We start from the raw sequence: 17,785 nt of genomic DNA, 5'->3' as shown, positions 1-17,785 counted from the left end.
TCCCAAAGGATGAGCTCTACCCCTCACTGCAGACTTGAGACAGTCCTGGCAAGGTGGAGGGTTACATGACTTCAAAGTATCAGCCAGGGCCTCAGCCCCTAGCTGTCCTCTGCCCTTTTACCCAATTGCTGCTCACAAAGACCCTGGAGCCATCCCACAGTTGTGATTAGGATGTTATATTTAGGAGCACAGGGACCTGCTAAGGTCAAACCCTGATTCAGTTGCAGACATGTTTGTACTTTGTTATCAGCATTTGCATTTGCAGCTCACAGCACCTTAACCACACATGGCAGGATGCGGGAGAGAGGGCAGATAGCAAAAGCAGATGCTGGACTCCAACCTACAATGCTCTGAGCAGCCCCAAAAGGCACTGTGTACCCTCCTCTCCTGGGGCTGCTGGTGAGCACTGTGTGCCTTGGCAGGATCCAACCCTGTATTGCCTGTGTGCACATCTGATAAGAGCACCTCCTCTAACACACCATGTTCAAAACAACTCTACATGATGGTTGATAATGCCTTCAAACCAGCACCCCAGCCCTCCTCAATACAGCCTTGCAGCCCTCCTCCTCTGCACCCCAACAAAACCCCAAATCTATAATCTTTACATGGAGAAAAAGAGATCAGCCCTCTCTTGAAAGTAATGAGGACCCCCTAGTATTTACCATATATTATTTTAGCGGTGTCACATGTACTCATTACTGTCGGGTGCCTGAAGAGCTGCAGGGCAGGACCTCACCTCCCTGCAGCCAGCTCAAGAGGGGTCAGGGTGTAGAGGGGACATGGGTTTCTCAAAGTTGCATGGCGGTGATGCTGGGAGGTCAGAAATTGGCAGGAGTATCTGGCATTCCCAACAGCCCTTTTTGTGCCTGGATACATAGAAACCAGTAACAGGGATAAGTAGGGCAGGATCTGAGGTGACTTGTGCCCTTGGGTGCAGGGTGAGCACCTCATAAGGGTACCAAGAAAGCTGCTTAAAACTTGTCTCAAAACTGATGGCCAAGCACCAAGCCCAAAATCCCACTGTCTCTGCTGAGGACCAGAGTCACAGTGTCTGTACAGACAGTCCTTCCCCCAGATCGTCTAGCCTACCCAGGCAGAGACATCACCCATGGGCAGCACAAGGGAAGGCAGAAACCAGCACAACCCACCTGACTCAGCCAGACATCTTCACTGCAAAATCATCCTTCTCTTAAAGGAAATGAAGAGCAAAAACCCTTTCTTCCCCTTTTGAGAAACAACCAACTTTCCCAGCCCCTGGTAGCCCACAGTACTGCTCAGCAGCTCTGTATCTGTATTCAGTCTTCATTTCTTTTAAGTCAACTTGCTGCAAAACTTTCATCCACAGCAGTAAAAAAACCCCACCAGGGAATATTTTGGAGTGATTCAAGGCCAAATATGAATATATGAAATAAGGACCGCTCTCTGTTTCTCGTAGAACAGTAGGAAAAAGCATGGAAGTGTATCAGAGAAGAAAGTCTAAGCAACTTTTTTGTTGTTGTTGTGGGAGACAGTAGTGAACAAACCTACCCACTATGAAGAGCTTTTTCCAGGAAGTGTGGGTTGCTGTACTCTATACCCCTTGAGCACCGGGCGCTCGTGCAACAGTTCTCATGCTATTTGCAAGCAGTGCATTTAGAGGAGCCCCAGCAACGTGCAGGGAGGATGAACGAACCTTATGGCCCTGAGGCACCCCGTCCCATCAGCAGCGCATCTCCTGGCACCATGAAAATGTTCATGGGCTTCCTCACTGTATTTATTGTAGTGCAGACCATTGGGACTGTGCTCTTCTGTTTGTATCTTCACATGAAGATGGATAAGGTAAGTGGTGAGAGAAGGTTGTCTCTGCTCGATTGCTGGCACGGTTTGACTTCAGCTGTGGCCAGATCTGCTTACCAAGAGGATGAACATGGTGGAAGATGGTGCTGACCACTGGATGGAGGCGGCAGTAACATTCATCACACTCGTGTTCTCCTTTCTGCTTTAATTTGCCATGGAGTTGTATGCGGGAAGAGAGATCTGTTCCCTTTGCTAACAAAAAAAAAAGACGAATTGAGAAGATACAATAAGAGTAAACCTGGTAGCTGATGGCCAGTCTAAGGACAAGAGGGTGTGGTTTAAACATGCAAGTGGCTGTTTTAGGCTTGGTGGTGGTTTTTCTGATTTTGTAGCACTTAGTAGCACCGTGACAGTAACTGAGAGGATGAAAGGTCCAGAAATGAAAATTTTTTTAGCGTTTCAGTGATTTTACCAGCATCTCACTTCAGATAGTGTTTTGAGTTCACGGAAGAAAAGACCAGACCTTAGTACTCTAAGTCAGTTTTCAAAGGTACACAGTACCAGTGATTCTGTCCCATACTTGGAACAATATTTGCTAAAAAGGTAAAGTCTGAAAAGCTGGTTTTGAGGTTGGTATGACTGCAGCTGCACTATATGATGCCTAAAATCAATTTTACTTTTCTCCAAGCCAGAAATGACTGTCAGCTAAAGAAATATGTGTCTAAAACCTAAAATGAGTTTTTCTTACCAGATACACTGGTAAGGTGGATGTTAGTGATTTTTAAATGTGTTGTCTGAACTTAAATTGAAATTTAAATGTGTGGTTTCTGATCTACAAGGGTGGAGAGAAATCTTGAGCTAGTGGGGGCTTTAATGTCAGGGAGTTGGAAGGGGACTTTGCTGCATGGAGGTTGCAGCCTGGGATGAAGGAGTGAGTAGAGGGTCCCCAGAAGAGGGAAATGTGACTGCAGGGGGCCGTGGCAGAGGTGACTGAAATGCAGTCACAGGTGGCAATAGGATTTCAGTTGCCTTCAGATCTTGTGGCTGAGCTTCAAACCTGACCCTTCACATTCTAGTGCTGAACACTCTGCCTGACTGTGTGTCCTCATGTCTGGCTGCACTTTCTCTCTACCATTTAACTGAATGTTTGGTTTTTACAAGAAACAAAAAAAAGTCAAAAAACCAAACAGGTGTAAATTTAAAAATCAGTATTTGGATGCACTTAATTATTTTCTTATTGGCTTTCTGATTTTTTTTTTAAATCTGAGGCTCTTGGCACAATTCAGCCCCCACCTACATGCCATTTTGTTTTCTTGGCAGTGCTTTCAGTCAATAAGTGAGCAGAAAAAAATTTAAAGCCCCTCTGCGAGGGCAGGACAGTGAGGACCTGAGCAAGCATTGCAGCTGCCTGCTGGGGCTATTGGGGAAGCAGCTGCAAACCCTGAGCCCCTGAGCCACCCAGGGGTGGGATTTCTGTGCCTTTAGGAAAAATCGGAGAGGGACATTTAAATTAATTATCAAGGTGATAAAAAATATATTATGAGCAATTCTCCTCTCACCTAGTGTTGTCAGTCAGGGTGAGCTCCGAGGGTTCAGTTCCCATCAGTGGATGAGGGCACAGATGCTGTGCCAGGTGTCTGGTGGGAGCTCTTGCTACCCACAATTTGTCTGTCCAGCTCATCCCTGAGCTTCCCAGGCTGGATTTATTGCTGGAAGGAATGCAGCATGCCTCTACTGCCAGCTGTTGCAGGTTTCCTACTAGTACCCCATTCACCCTCCCTTCTCTCCCCTGTTGGCAGATGGAAGAGGTGTTGAGCTTAAATGAAGATTACATCTTCCTGAAGAAAGTACAGAAATGTCAGACTGCAGAAGGTCAGAAGTCAACATTATTGGACTGTGAAAAGATTTTAAAGGGCTTCCAGAGCATCCAGTGCAAGGTAAGTGCTGTTGAGTGGATAAAGATTTCACTGAAGGGGAAGAGGGGCTCCCAGGCACACACAGAGCTTCATCCCAAGCTTTTTTTAAAACCATGAGTGCCCTTTATTTTAGGGCTGTGAAGCACATCCCCTTTGTTGTACTATAGTATTTTTACACTATATTGATATAATTGAAAAATCTCATCCATTTTTTTCCTAAAATGCTCTTGATCAGAGCACATCCAGCTGCAACATGCTGTGGTATGTTTGAGTCTTGTGATGGGGGGGATGGAACTGCAGCCACCTTGGCCCTGCTCCCTGATCCCGGTCTGAAAAGTGTTGATTTTCTGCTGTGTGGCACCTTGCTCCAATCCTGTGCTGAGTGGCTGTGAGGATGCTCATGGCCATCTGCCACTGGGAACGCTTTTCTGCCCACTTTGCCCAGGTGTCAATGACAGTGCAAGGCTTGGGCCAGGAGACAGAGCTTCTGGCAACTAGTGAGGAGGAGCATGAGGATGCTGTGCAAATGCCACCCCGTGGACTCAGGAATAGCATTTCTACTTGGAGGAGTGGCTCCTCACATTTGGGTGCACAGGAGCCAATTTGCATTGCAACACACTCCTGGAGTGGCTGAGGGATGCCCAGCCAGGGACAAGAGGCTTTCATCCTGCTCAGCCCTGAATTCCCTGGTTAGGAGTGGCTGTGCTGGCCAGAGTGGACATGTGAGGAATATTTCTTCCTCATTGTCACTGCCTGATTACAGCAAATGCCTCAACTACACCTGCCTCAGCTAAACCTTCAGGTTTGCAAGTGTAGCCAACAGACCACCAAAAATTATGTCAGAGGTCAGCCCTGCTCAGCAGTCCTGAAAACCCCTACCGCAGGGCAGGGATGTGCTTTGGCAGCACTTGCAGCATGGCTGTCCCACATGAAAAGGAGATTTTTTTTTTGTTTGCTTATAGTATTTTCTTTTCAATAAACTTTACCCATTGTATCATTTTAATTGAATAAAACCTAAGATCATAAACCCCACAAACTCCCTGCTGCAAACAGCCCATGGTCATATGTGGAGCTGGGGAAGGGACTGGAGGGGCTGTCTGGTTTCAGGTATCCTCTGTCAAGAGCTGACACAGCTGTTGGAGCCAAATATCACCAACCCCAACGGTGACCAGAAAATCTTTTATATAGAAACTTTCAAAATAATTGAATTTGAAAAAAAACCCCATCTATTTTTGCTGTTGTTACAGGACGGAGCCCTCAAGGAGCAACCCAAGTTTGAAATGCAGAGAGGTGAGTTTCCAGGTGTAACCAGTGCACTCATGCCTTACTGGGGCAGGAGGAGTTCCTTGGCTTGGGAAGGGGTTTCCTTTAATAGCCTGTGAGTCTCAGGGCATGTCTCAGGGCATGAGGTGAAGACAAGGGATGGGTTGGGGTCTGAAGCATGCCTATGGGGGTAGGACTGTGCTGGGTGTGGGCTGGCAGAAGGGGACACTGGGCATGGCTGCCTCCCCAGGGCAGGCGGTTCTGGGTGCCACAATGTCTGAAGTCATTGAAATTGAACCAGAATTAAATCTGTGGCCTTTTTGCATCACAGGTCCTGAGCACCATGGGCACCCCCATTTGATACACGAGAATGAGACATCTGTGGCAGGTGAGGTGTGGGCACATCCAAATCCTGTTTCAACAGTGGGTGAGGTAGCACCATCTCCTCTGCAGGCTTTATCCATCAGAGGGTTCACCTCAGAGGCACCTGAAGGTCTTTGCTAAGTAGAGGCCATGTCCTGCCTCACTCAGGGCTGGGGGTGGAATTTGGAGACGGTGTCTTGGCCCGTAGAGAAACATCAAGGGCAGCAGGTATCACAGTCCCTGCAGAGGAGCACTGTGGGGACAGTGGGTGCCAAGACATCAATAACACTGGCCTTTCTAAATTGCAGCAGAGAAGAGGCAGCCAATTGCAGTCCACCTGGCAGGTCAGCAGAGCAACAAGGCAGGCTCAGGTAAGGCAGACTCACTCAGTCCTACCTTGACCAGGGAGCCAGAGTGACACAGCAGTGTGCATCCCCAGTCCTGCTCTGTGGCTCTCTAAGGGCAGGGACAGGGACTGAACAATTCCAGCATGAAAATGTGTCCCCAAAATGCAGCAGAACCTCCCAGTGGGCACATCATCACATGCACCTGTGCCACGTGGGGTTCACACAGCCCAACTGTCCTCAGTAGCCCTATATGTGCCTTCCTAGAAATGCACCACAATGGCTTCATATTTCCAGGGGTTTTTATGAGTGGAAAACTTTTTATCTTTGTATTTAAGGAAAACAAGCTCAAATTTCTGTTCTTAAAATGGAACTTTTTGTTCTCCTGGCCATGACTTACTGGGGTGGCTGGTGCAGGAGGGCTCTGATTGCATTTGCATCTGCTGATTTAATCCTCTTCTCACCCACCGTGGTCTTGGTAGCAATATGAGCTGGTTGAGGGCTTTACAGTTGCAACATAGGTGGCTTGAAACTGATTTGGTCAAGTTGCAACTATTCACAGCCATGGCCACATTAGGTTTGAGAGATATACCTGAGTCCTTTTGCATTTCTGCATCCCCCAGTATCAACTGGCTGCTCTCACTGCTCTGTCCCCCAGTATAACCTTAGCTGAGGGACATCCCACAAGAGCAAGGATTACCAAAGTGGGTATGAGCTTGCAAGGTCAGTCACTCCATCTGGCAAGGATTTCACAATCTGAGCACTTCTGATTTAATTGTGGAGTAACTGACAGTAAACGGCAACTGCTCTTTCCATCTCTGACGCAGCACTACGCCCAGAGCTCAGTCTACCTGTGGAAAGGTTAGTGTTAGATAAGATCAAAGAAGTGAGAAACTCATTGCATTTTAAAACTCCCTGCTCAAGCACTTGTTGAACCTACAAAGAAGGGTCCAGAGAGCAGCAGTTGCCTGGAGCTCAGCTCTGTGTAGTGAAATGTCCCTGTGGGATGATCAGTCATGGCCCATCCTGCATGGCTCCACCCAGGACCACCCATGGCACACTGTCCCTGGGCTGGGACCGTCGAACCCATTATTCCCCTTAGAGCCATATTGCTCCCCCTGGCTGCTCTTGCAGGTGTCTCTGTAGACTGGGGAAGGCAGAGGTCCAAATTCCAGAGGTCATAGCTGAGCTCAGCCCTCAAAGCCATGGTTTCCAGGTCTCTGGATTGGTTTATCTGCACCAATTCCATGAGCTACTCTGATGACAACAAAAGTGTCCCAAAAACCATGGCAGCACCTGATCTGTGTAGGCTACGGTCCTGGCAGCGGGAAGCAGCACTCACAGTGCAAAGTCCTTGCAGCTCTGTAGCCAGGCAGGGATAGCAACTGTGGGATGTTTATTTTTGTGCTTCCTTGGTAAAGTCTCACCATCTCCAGAGGCCAAGTGGAGGAAGAACCTCGGAGGAAAGGCAGCCCCCAGATGGGAAAAACTGGGGTGGGAGGCTCTGAAGAGTGGAGTTGCAGCATATTTTGGTAGAGCTCTGAGGACTTGGAGGGTGTCCCACTGAAATTCATGTAGCCAGCAAATGGACGTAACACAGTGTTTGGTCTGCTGTGGTAAACATAAGCAATCTTCCTCCCTAAACATTTCCACTTGGCTGGATGAAGAAAGCTAAATATTCCCCCACTCACATATCGATTCACAGGTGACAAAGCCAGTGACCAGTGACACGCATTAAACCTGTCTTGGCCTTGGGCAAGGGGTCCGTGCTCCCCTGGGCTGGGGATGGTGTCCTGGGCTGGGCACCCTACCACCTGCACCCTGCAGACAGACAAAGACTGTGAGGCCAGTTGTCTCTGGGGTGTCCCCCCAAATCAGCCTGCCAAACTGGAAGTCTCCTTCTCCCAGCTCACCTGCTATGCTCTCTCCCTACAGTGCTGGAGTGGAAGGAGACGATGTATGGCCCCACAAACAGCTTGATATCCAACAAGGAGGGGAAACTAAAGGTGGAGGAAGCAGGGCTCTACTACATCTACTCCCAAGTCAGCTTTTGCACCAAGGAAGTGTCTTTGGCACCCTTCACCCTCTATATTTATTTGCATATCCCCAAGGAAGAGGACCGGCTCTTGCTGAAGGGACAAAAGACACAGAGCACCTTGAAGTCCCTCTGTGAACTCCAGTCCATCCGGGTGGGAGGTGTCTTCAACCTCCGGGAAGATGACATGGTCTTTGTCAATGTGACAGACTCCACAAAAGTGAAATACAGCCATGGTAACACCTACTTTGGCATCTTCAAGCTGTAGTGAGAAAAGAGTTGTCCTGAGCTGAGAAACCAGCCCAACTTTCTTGAGCAAAGTGCCTTTCCCTGTTTCCCTTATTTATGTTCCTCTGCCTCTCTGTTTTTCTTGTTTCTTAATTTGTGTATTTTATTATTTATTAATGAGGACTAAAGGTCCCTGAGAACACAAATGGAACAAAATTTGAAGCTGTTTTTTTTTGCTTGCAGATTTTTTTCTTTCACAGCCAGTGATTTGGTACACCCTGGTGTTGTGTGTCTGGTTCCACCACACCCCACATTCCTGGCAGGGGCAATGTCCCCGTTATGTCACAAGAGCTTTGTTTACCAAACTCTACCATCGTTTCTTTCCTAGAAACGTAGGATGGCTCAGGGCACTTCAGCCAAGCTGGGTTCGTACATATCTCCAGCACCAATCTGCTTACAAACATCAACGGAAAAACATAAAAAGGCTCAGGAACATCTCCTCTAAAGGAATCAGGAAGCCCAGTACTGTCTTTATGTGGTGGCTGCTGGTGAGGCAATGTTGCCACTGCAACTGTCTGCCGTATGTGGAGAACCCCTTTTTTTCCATCCATATCTGTCTGTGAAACTCAACCAGCCTTATCAGGATGGCGCTGCCTTGGCTGAGCTCATACGTGGTGGCAATAGTTCTGCACCAGAGATGTGATTGGTGGCTGACGGAGGACTGCAGATTTCAAGGCAGAGAGAGGGTAGGGCACCAGTGGTGGTCTGCTCTTGATGACCTGAATCTGCTAACCATACTGTCCTCCCACCTCTGCAGGCAGAGGAACCTTTGCCCGTGCATTGTTTCACTCCCCTGTGAAAGGGGAACTAGGCATCACCACCAAAATTGGAGCTGCATCTTCTCCTGGGAATCCCTTCTACCCCAGGAAGACCAGGAAAGCATGGGGGTGGCAGGACTACCTGTTTCTTTCCTCCAAGGCACATGTGAAGAGCATATTCTGTCTGTCCTCAATGAGGATGTGTCCACAATGGCACTTTACCTGGGGCTCCAGGACAGCAGGACAGTGCAGATGGGCAGGATCCCTCTCATACTTGTCAGAGTGTCAAAGTTTGGAAATAATCCTGGAAACCAACAGGCTTGCAAATGGAAGAGCTTCCTTATTTTGGCAGTCTTTAGGCTTTGTTGTGCTGGAGGCTGCAGGTTTAGTCCTAACACTGTGCCTGAATGCTATCACTGATGGGACAGAAGAGGCAGTCTTGGTACAGCTCACTGCAGTGCTGGGTGCCCAGCACAGCCCCCTCCAAAGTCAGTAGAGCTCAGAGACTGTCCGGTTGTTCCACTATAATTTAATATGTATTTTTTGATTGCTCTCCAAAACTGCCCAACTTTTTGGAGTGGTCCAGGGGATGGACCACTCTTGTCTGACATCTCATTTAAAGACTATTTAACTAAGCCAATCTTATATTTGTAACCAGAGAGACTGTGTGCCAGAGGACTGTGAGTGGCTGTAGCTGTGTTTTGCAGCATATTTCAGTGTTTGTGGTTCCCCCTTCCACAGTATGAGGTTTCTTCCTCTGATAACCCCACAATTAATACAATTTATGATTTAAGACATCGGTGGCTCTGTATGTTTGGAACACCACCCGCTCTTGCCAGCTCCAGGCTGAGATTTCACAGGGTCCTGCATGGGGTCTGGGGACTACGAGGGCAGTGCTGTGGCACTGGAAGTCATGCTGGGGAAAGCCCGACCCAGAAGCCTCCAGGGGCAGCCTTTCCACCATGCTCCTTGAGGCATGTTTGGGCTCCAGGGCCAGGCAGCACTGGCGACATTTTGGCTGGAGAAAGAAGAAGGGAGCCCCTGCCCTGGGACAGCAATGAGACCCTGGGGCTGAAGCCCCCAGAATAACTGTGGAGCAGAGGGGTGGAGATTTAGGACACCTGACTGAAAGAGGATTATTCCTTCCTGTTCTAAGGTCATGGAACCTGCAGGGATGTCTCTGCTTTGGAGCAGAGGGATGGATGCTGCATGTCCTGCATGCGGGGCTGGACAGCTGCTGCCTCCCATGGTCCCCCGTGGTGTTGTGGGTCTGACCACATCCCTGCTGCTGCTGCTGAAACACAGCCAGCCCTGTGGGGCAGGCTCCTGGAGGAGGAGCCTCCGCAGGGGAGGTGGAGGTGCTTGGTCCCAGTGGGAGTGTGGGTGGAAGCCACAGGAGAAACTGAAAACAGTGCAAACTGTCATGGCCTGAGACAGGGAGAAACTGGGAGCAAGCGGATGGGGAGGAGAGAGCTGTGAGGAGCGTGTGTGTGGCTGAAAATTTCCAGGAGTGGGAAAACTGCTCATCATGGGCAAGGAGGAACTGTGATCAGTGCACATTTTTGGAGCCTCAAGCCTCAGTGGCCAGGAGCACCTCCCAGAGACCTTGGGCTGGGCTGTGATCCCAGCCCACATCACTGAGCAGGGATCCAGGAGCTGCACATTGCATGGTTGGGGAAATCAATTAAAGAGGTGAGGAGAAAAATAGTCATAAAACAAGTCCATAAATTCTGCAGCAAGCGCAGAAGATGCCAACTTTCACCTCCCCTGCCCATGGGCTGCCTGACCAACTCCATTCCCGGCCCACACTGCTGCCTTTTTCAGGGCTTTTGTTTCTTGCCTCTGTTTCTTGGCTTGCCAAAAATAGCCTGTGGGATTCAGACGTGAGGTAGCATGTGGGAGGGGATGAGATGCAATTGCTGCCATCCAGCTGTGGCCTTTTCCCTCAGCCCTGCCTGTTGCCATAGCTGGCACTGTTTCCTCTCCCCGTGGAAAGTTTAAAGGTCGTCAATACACTGATTTTCCCTTGACATGAGGCCTCTATGACAGTCTCGAGCTGTCGATTTTATGGTTTCCTAACTGACTTTTGTTCCTTCTGAGTTTTAAGAAGGGGTTGAGAGGGTGATGGGTGTGTGGGGCACATCAGCAAGACTGGCACAGGTCATGGATGAGCAGTGGTAGGAGCAAGCAACAGGAAGGTCATCTGCTGGGACAGGTGTTTGCATGGGTCAAGACACACTGAGCTCACAAAAAAACAGAGGCTGCCCAATACCTGGAAGGGTATATATACACACACACATATATATATATATATATTTTTATAGATATATATATATATAGATATATATATAGCTATATATACACCCTTCCAGGGATGGGGCAGCCACAGCTTCCTGGGCAATCTGTGCCAGTGCCTCATCACCCTCACAGGGAAGAATTTCTTCCTAATATCCCACCTAACCCTGCTCTCTGGCAGTTTTGGACTTCAGTGCTTTTCCATGATGCACCCAAGGCCAGCATTTCTTTTTTCTCTTGTTCTTTTTTCCACTCTGAGTGCTGTGTTTGGGGCGGGAGAGCCCAAACTCAGTTTGGGGAGGGTCCAGCCCTCCTGCCCTCACTCCTCCACTTCTGCTGTGGGCTGAGACCAAGGCATCTCTACCAAAGAGTTAAAAAAATCCAGCCTGCAGAAGAGTTCTTGTCCGACCAAGTGGTAGACCAAGGAAATCCTGTCACCACACCTAATTGTCAGAAGAAAACACACACTAACTAAAAAAAAAAAAATCTCAAACAGGCAGGAAGTCACTTATCTACAGCAACTGCCTGGTGCAGCAGAGCAGCCTGTTCTCCATAAAGCATCCTTGTGAACAGAGTGCATGTGAGGCTTGAGGGATGGAAATGCATCTCCTGTGGTGGCACCAGGCGCCCTTGGTCTGCTGCAGGTCTGTGTGACAGTGGGAGCAACAGCCCAAGAGCCAGCACCACTATTCACAGCAGTATTCCCACCAGTAAATCAGAGAGGAATGACACTGCCACAGCATTTTGAGCAAATCAGTGATGTCCAAAACAAGCACTGGCTTTGCTTTCATGGCAGAAACAAAGGAAGCAGCACCAAGGACTAAGAAGTGACTTTTATCCTTCTTTATTTGTTGAAAATGTCAATTAAAAAACTGTTCAAAATAAAAACATGTTAGAAAAGTTGAACTTGCATAAGTAGTTACAGTAAATAAACCTACATGACAAAGATAAACTGGAAGGCAGCTGACACAACATCCATCTAAAGACAGACTCACTGGAACCTATTTACAAAGCACTGTAAACAAAGTAAATATGGAAACATTGCTGTCCATCTGGCATGGCTTCTTTTCCTTTTTATTTTATTTTCTTTTCTTGTCTTTTTTTGGCTTCTAGCTCTTAACAAACGCTTGATCCAAAAAGTCCCAGTGTGCCCTCCCTCACATTACATCTCACAAACATGATGCATATGTACACAGCACGGGTTTCAACTGAGCCTGGGGGCAGTGAGGACACATCTCTACCCTCTCCCTGGAGTCAGCAGCCCTTGGTTTGCTCTGCACGTCCCCAGCCCAGCTTTGGGCAGGCAGCAGGGCTGGGCAGTGCCGAGCATTCTGGGCATGGCCTCCCAGAGCAGCAGCGTGTGCAGCAAAGTCCTGCTCCTGGAAAACAATTCACAAGCACAGCAGGGCTCGGCTGCTGACCAAAACACTCAACTGTGTGCCGGGGCAGGGATGTGCAGAGCTGCTATCCAGCTGGGATGCACTGGGGATGTCTGCAAATGTAGCCAGACCTCTGTTTTGCACTAGAAACAGCTTCAAGAGAGTTTCTTAAAACACTCCTTAAGTCCAAATCTCCCTAAACACCATTTGGTACATCCTGGCTAAATTTTAATGGCAAGGATGGAGTTTTGTTTATTGCCTCTGTTATGTCCTTCATGACCAACATAATGGTGTGACTGTAATGAGTTGTGGTACCTCTGCACACCCTGGGATCATGCTGCCCTGTGAGTTAAATAAGACTTATCATTAAAAGAAGGTTATTTTTATAATGCTGATAAAGAAGGAAGGAGAACATCAGTTCTAAACTAGGGTATAACACCAAATAAGATAAAGAGAGCTGATACTTATGCATGTTGCCTGTGTGCTGTGTTCGAGGAGCTGAGCAGCGATCTGTGAGGGTGTTGCACATCCTTGCCCCAGGAGCGTTCCAACTCTCGTCAAAGCATAAATACCTTCCCTATCCCAAGAGAAAGTTCTTTTTCCCTAGCAGAAAGCCTGTTTGGGGCAATGTGGGGAGAAGTCGCCGCTGGCTACATTCCCAGCCTTTGGGAAGGAGTGACAGAGAGCCTACCATGGGCAGAAGAGAGCAGCGGACCAGCACATTTGGGGTTGCTTTTTGTTGTCAAGCAGTGTTTATATTTCATACAGAGAAAAACATGTCCTGCAAGAGGAAGCACAGCAAAACTATAATCTCCTAGGATACCAGGACACTCTATGTGAAAACAAAGCAGGGGGTAGGAATTCTACATCATGCATAAGGATGGGGGGCAGAACAGCAGTTACCTGTTGTGCTAATCACGAGCTGTAAGGAGGCAGCACTGTGCAAAATACCTTCCCATGCGCTCTGACAGGTGCTCCAGATCTGGCTTCCCCAAGGAGTTCAAATGTATTCATGTTAATTGCACATTTTAATCAGTATCAAGGCCACACAGGAACCACAGTATTGCTGGGCTCTAGTTCGCTACAGTCAACTAAAAGGGGAAAAAGAACGTGGATGGGAAAAGCTTCCCCAGTTGCGATTATCTGAAAAGAGGAGCATGGTGCTTTTTTGGTTTCTGCTCAATGCCACCTCAGTAATGTTTTCATTCAATAAATAGGTACCGGTGTTTTTTGAAAGAATGAAAGCATTAAAAAGTGCTTAAGCTTCTTCTAGGAGACTGCTGCGCAAGCCTTTGTGAGCAGCAATCACTAGCAGAGTTTGTATTTGCTCCCAGTAGCAGGTACGATGAGGTATTAGTTGCTGCAGATGAATTGTGAATCATGGACCGCTTGCTTACTGGTTCAGTGGTGATTGATTGTTTCAGCCTTACTTCCTTACTGGATGCAAGAAAAACTATTTTTTTCTCTATGATTGTTTTTTTTGTAACAAAATTCCCCAAACCAACAAAATAAGGAGCAAGAAGAGGCAAAGGATCCAGTTCCACTTTCCCAAAAAACACCTGAGGTCACACAACACTGCCAGCAGGGTCTCCACAAATTCAGGCAATCAGAGACGACTTGCGCCCCGTGTCCTCCCTGCCACACTCATCCGTCTGCTTCAGCAGTCTTCTCACCAGCTTCTCCAAGTCCTTCCTGGATTTAAGTTCTTCCTCCAAACATTGCTTCATCCTTTTATTTTCCTGCAAGGTGATAAACAAAGGAATAAAGATGCAGTTAATGCCCATGCACTTTATGCACTGAGGTACTTCCATGCATCTGCTGCCTGATGCCTCAGAGGTGATGAAATATCAGGAACATTTGATAGGAGTTTGTGAGGATGAAGATCAGACAGCAAGTAACTCAAACAGAGCCTTACTACCTCACAGACCTGCACAGAAGTTCCCTGACTGAGCAAGCAGAAACATCCTCCTGGAAACCTAATTTTAGCTTGGGTTGAAGAACTCTGTTCTCCTCGGATGGTTTCTCCCACCTCCAGACTAAAGACTGGAGGGAAGAGGACATATTTCCTCTGAGTCTACAGGAACTGGTGTCCACCAGAACCCTATAAAATGAACAGTCAAGTTGAAAGAGCTTTTGGAATAGGGGGAAAGTTTCATGTTACCACAAAGACCAACTACTCATTCCCTCTTGCTGTCTCTGACACTCAAGCACGGAGAGTGAGAGGAAGTGGTCTCCAACTGTGCCAGGAAAGGTTTATATTGGATATTACGAAAAATTTCTACACAGAAAGGGTTGTCAAACACTGGAACAATCTGCCCAGGGAAGTGGTGGAGTCACTGTCCCTGGGAGTGTTCATAGAATGTGTGGGTATGGCACTTCAGGACATGCTTTAGTGGTGAACATGATGGTGGTTCTGGGTTGACGGTTGGACTCCATGATCTCAGAGGTTTTTTCCAAACTCAAAGATTCTATGATTCTGTGATTCAGGGAAGTAGACCAGAAGAAAACTACTGCTCATTCAGGAATTTGCAGGATTGGACCAGCATCAGCAAGACTTTACGTGGACACCGATCAGCTGAAGATGACCAGTACAGCCTGGTGGGCTTTCACTCAACTACCAGCACAAACAATCCCACCCAAATTACCTGCTTCAGCTCTTTGACTTCATCTTTCAGTGCATAAACTGTGTCAACAAGGCTCCTGAAAAAAAAAAAAAGAAAAAAAAAAGGAGTAAGAAGTGTTGGTGTGCAGGACAACAGTGACAGCAAGGGAGGTGCTGACAGGGAAGCTGCATCCAGATTCTGCTTCCCAAGCATCAGGCTGCTGTCTGTGAGAGGACTGGAAACACAGCCCAGGAGCATTTATAGGCCACTGGTCTAAAACTCAGGGCTTTTTTCTCAAACCTCAATACTTTGCTCCTCTTTAAGATATCAGCAAAGGTCTGTGGCTTTGGCTTCCTTGTTCATGCTGTGGCAATAAATAACAATGACTTTAAAGGTGGAAATGTCTAAACAACTTTTGTGAAGCAGCCTCGATTCCTTGAGGTTGTGCTGAAAAAAGTCAAACATGAAAGGAATGCGCTGACTGGGTTGGAAAGGGAGAGGCTCAACACAGTCATCCAGATGCAGAAGTTACAGAACAGACTGGAAGCACTCACAGGCAGGTGGCAGGCAGGCTCCCGAGGGGCAGCAACAGCCCACTACATCAGTAGATAAGAAAATAAGAGCCACTTGTTTGGTTCTGTCCTTGCTGACCCAAGCAGCTACATCTGGATAAGTCATAAACTGGGGATCCAGACTCCCAGAGGGATACAGCAACATCAGGGCAGCGTGGAAGGCAGCTCTGTCCTTAATACAGACAAAATAGCAGTCTGGTGGTTCTTTGCCAGAACTAAGGCAGCAGTCAGTGACACCAGCCCCGCTCGTCTGTGGGGACACAGAAGGAGGGGGCATTGGTTTTTAATGCCTTTCCAAAAAGTGACACAGGGATCTATCTACAAGTGGAGAGCAGCTGCACTTACTTTTCCTCCATGACCAACTGGCCATTGCTTCGTGTTTCCTCTATGATGATTTTCTCTTCCTCAGGAAGAAGGACTTGGGGGATCGAGTCTTTACGGGAGCCTATGTACAAGAATTATTCATCAGGGAGAAAAAGGAGTAATCTTCCCTGGTGCCCATGCTACTCCAGAGAGAGAAGCTCTCATTCTCCCTGCTCCACCGTCAGCCTGGGGCAGACTGGGGATGTCACTAACCCAGAGCTACAGCAGCAAGTGGAAAATTTTCAAGAGTACTCATTGCAGCTAAAGTTACATCATGGCTTATAAATGAAACCATTTGAATAGGGTCAAGAGCTCCCCAAAGAACCATGACCTCCCTTTTTTTTTCAGTATACCATTATTTGACACTTCAGTGATTTAATTTGACTTCTCACCAGTAATAATAGTTATATTTCCAGAGCTGAAGATGTTAGATAGGATCTTATGAAGCAGGTTGTTCCTAAACATGCAGCTGATTGAAAGATAATATTCACGCTTCCTTTCTAAAGCTATAAGCAACCTGAGATTACCATCAGGTAATCACTGGTAAAATAGCAGTGTCTCATCTGCCCTCCTACCTGCTTCATCCTCTGTGTTTAGAAGAAAAACAATGGCAACTAAACCACTAGGCAGATAAAGCTCCCTTATCTCGAAGATTGAACACCACACAGTTTCCTAGCATGAGTCTTGGTGCTGTATGATGCAACATCTGTTTTTTCCCAGAGGGGTTATCAATGTTGTGGGCAGAGTAGGAGCTAAATAATGTGGTTGTGTGCCCACCTGAGCTGAGAGCTTGCTGGAAGCCTGCACCAGTACAGTATGCCTCGATCACCTTCAGGATCTGAGCATCTTCCTCCAGCGCAGCAGTACCTGTAAAACATTGCAAACAATAGCTGGTACAAAAAGCAAGGTACTCTGGCTTTGTCTCTCCTAGTCTTTGCTCCCAAGCAAAGCCCCTTACGAATTGTGTTGTTTCTTTGGCTGACTGTTGCTGGCACTGTGTCCAATCCTTTTTGAGGTCCTTTGCATTTTCTGGCCTTTGTAGTATTGAGCACCACAGTCAAATGGTGTGAAAACTCATCTCTAGTTGCTCATCATGGCAAAACTCAGGGGGTGATGCCTTACTTTGGGTGCAGGCAGCGCCAGAAGAGAGGCAGGCAAAGCAGCCCTGGTGTGGGGGGGATCTGGTACAGTGGCATCAGAGCAAGACTTGGAAACATGAAGTGTTAATTTCCAGCCTCTGCTCAATGCCATCTTCTCAAGGGAGACAGCTAATCATGAAGCTGTGCACAGCTGCTTGACTATGGCTGGGTGATGATGACTGTTTGTACAAAGCTCCCAAGGAGTGTCCCAAGTGGGCTTTACGGAGCTGTCAGGATACCACTCTTTGCAGGTGAACACCCCTTTCAGGATGGGGACCTTTTTGTTTCCTAATTCGCCACAGAAACTGTTCTAGGACTTGCTGGCATGGCCAGGTAAGGGTTTGTCCCAGCTGTCAGATATATTTTGGTGACCCTTGATGTGCAGTTTAATGCCATTTTTAACTACTTGGAAATAGTTCTTTGGCTTCACACCCAGAATAAGACCACCCACAACCCACGACTTTGTGCTAGCAATCATGAGGAGGGTGGTGGCATGTCTGGCAGCCAAAACTGGGAGGGGAGGAGGGATCTGAGAGAGGCTGAGGACCACCGCATTTCCAGAAGCCTCCCTTGCTCAGGAGCACATAGGCTCACAGTGAGAGCATCCTGTCACATCCTGCACTGCAAGAAAGGGTGCTCTCAAAGTCCCACAGAGATCACTGAGAATGCAGAAATCTCCAGAAATGAAAGA

The 17,785-nt window shown here is 47.7% G+C and overlaps 2 protein-coding genes across 7 annotated transcripts in view; one reads left to right on the top strand and one right to left on the bottom strand.

Moving 5' to 3' along the window:
• Nucleotides 1-197: 197 nt before the first annotated feature.
• CD40LG (CD40 ligand) lies at nucleotides 198-9,540 on the top strand. Its single transcript, XM_085060784.1, has 6 exons — nucleotides 198-1,818; nucleotides 3,576-3,713; nucleotides 4,940-4,982; nucleotides 5,287-5,343; nucleotides 5,627-5,689; nucleotides 7,598-9,540. The coding sequence occupies exons 1-6, from the start codon at nucleotides 1,663-1,665 to the stop codon at nucleotides 7,963-7,965; spliced, it is 825 nt and encodes a 274-aa protein (XP_084916910.1). The 5' UTR covers nucleotides 198-1,662; the 3' UTR covers nucleotides 7,966-9,540.
• A 2,326-nt stretch (nucleotides 9,541-11,866) lies between these two features.
• Nucleotides 11,867-17,785, bottom strand: part of ARHGEF6 (Rac/Cdc42 guanine nucleotide exchange factor 6) — a 46,117-nt gene continuing 40,198 nt past the window's right edge. For 4 of the 6 annotated variants that reach the window (XM_085060773.1, XM_085060772.1, XM_085060777.1 and 1 more), the window contains 4 exons: nucleotides 16,733-16,822; nucleotides 15,938-16,037; nucleotides 15,063-15,117; nucleotides 11,867-14,156 (listed from right to left, as the gene is read on the bottom strand). In XM_085060773.1, coding sequence (XP_084916899.1) covers nucleotides 14,016-14,156; nucleotides 15,063-15,117; nucleotides 15,938-16,037; nucleotides 16,733-16,822 — 386 coding nt within the window. In that variant the 3' untranslated portion in view covers nucleotides 11,867-14,015. Of the gene's footprint in view, nucleotides 14,157-15,058; nucleotides 15,118-15,937; nucleotides 16,038-16,732; nucleotides 16,823-17,785 lie in introns of those variants that run through there. The other 2 variants (XM_085060774.1, XM_085060775.1) reach the window with 2 other exon arrangements.

The sequence above is a fragment of the Lichenostomus cassidix genome, chromosome 4A, assembly GCF_008360975.1.
Source record: "Lichenostomus cassidix isolate B80296 chromosome 4A, HeHo_3.0, whole genome shotgun sequence".
In the NCBI taxonomy this organism is placed as follows: domain Eukaryota; kingdom Metazoa; phylum Chordata; class Aves; order Passeriformes; family Meliphagidae; genus Lichenostomus; species Lichenostomus cassidix.
The sequence above is the reverse complement of the archived record's forward strand: the minus strand, read 5'-3'. Positions and strand labels throughout refer to the sequence as shown.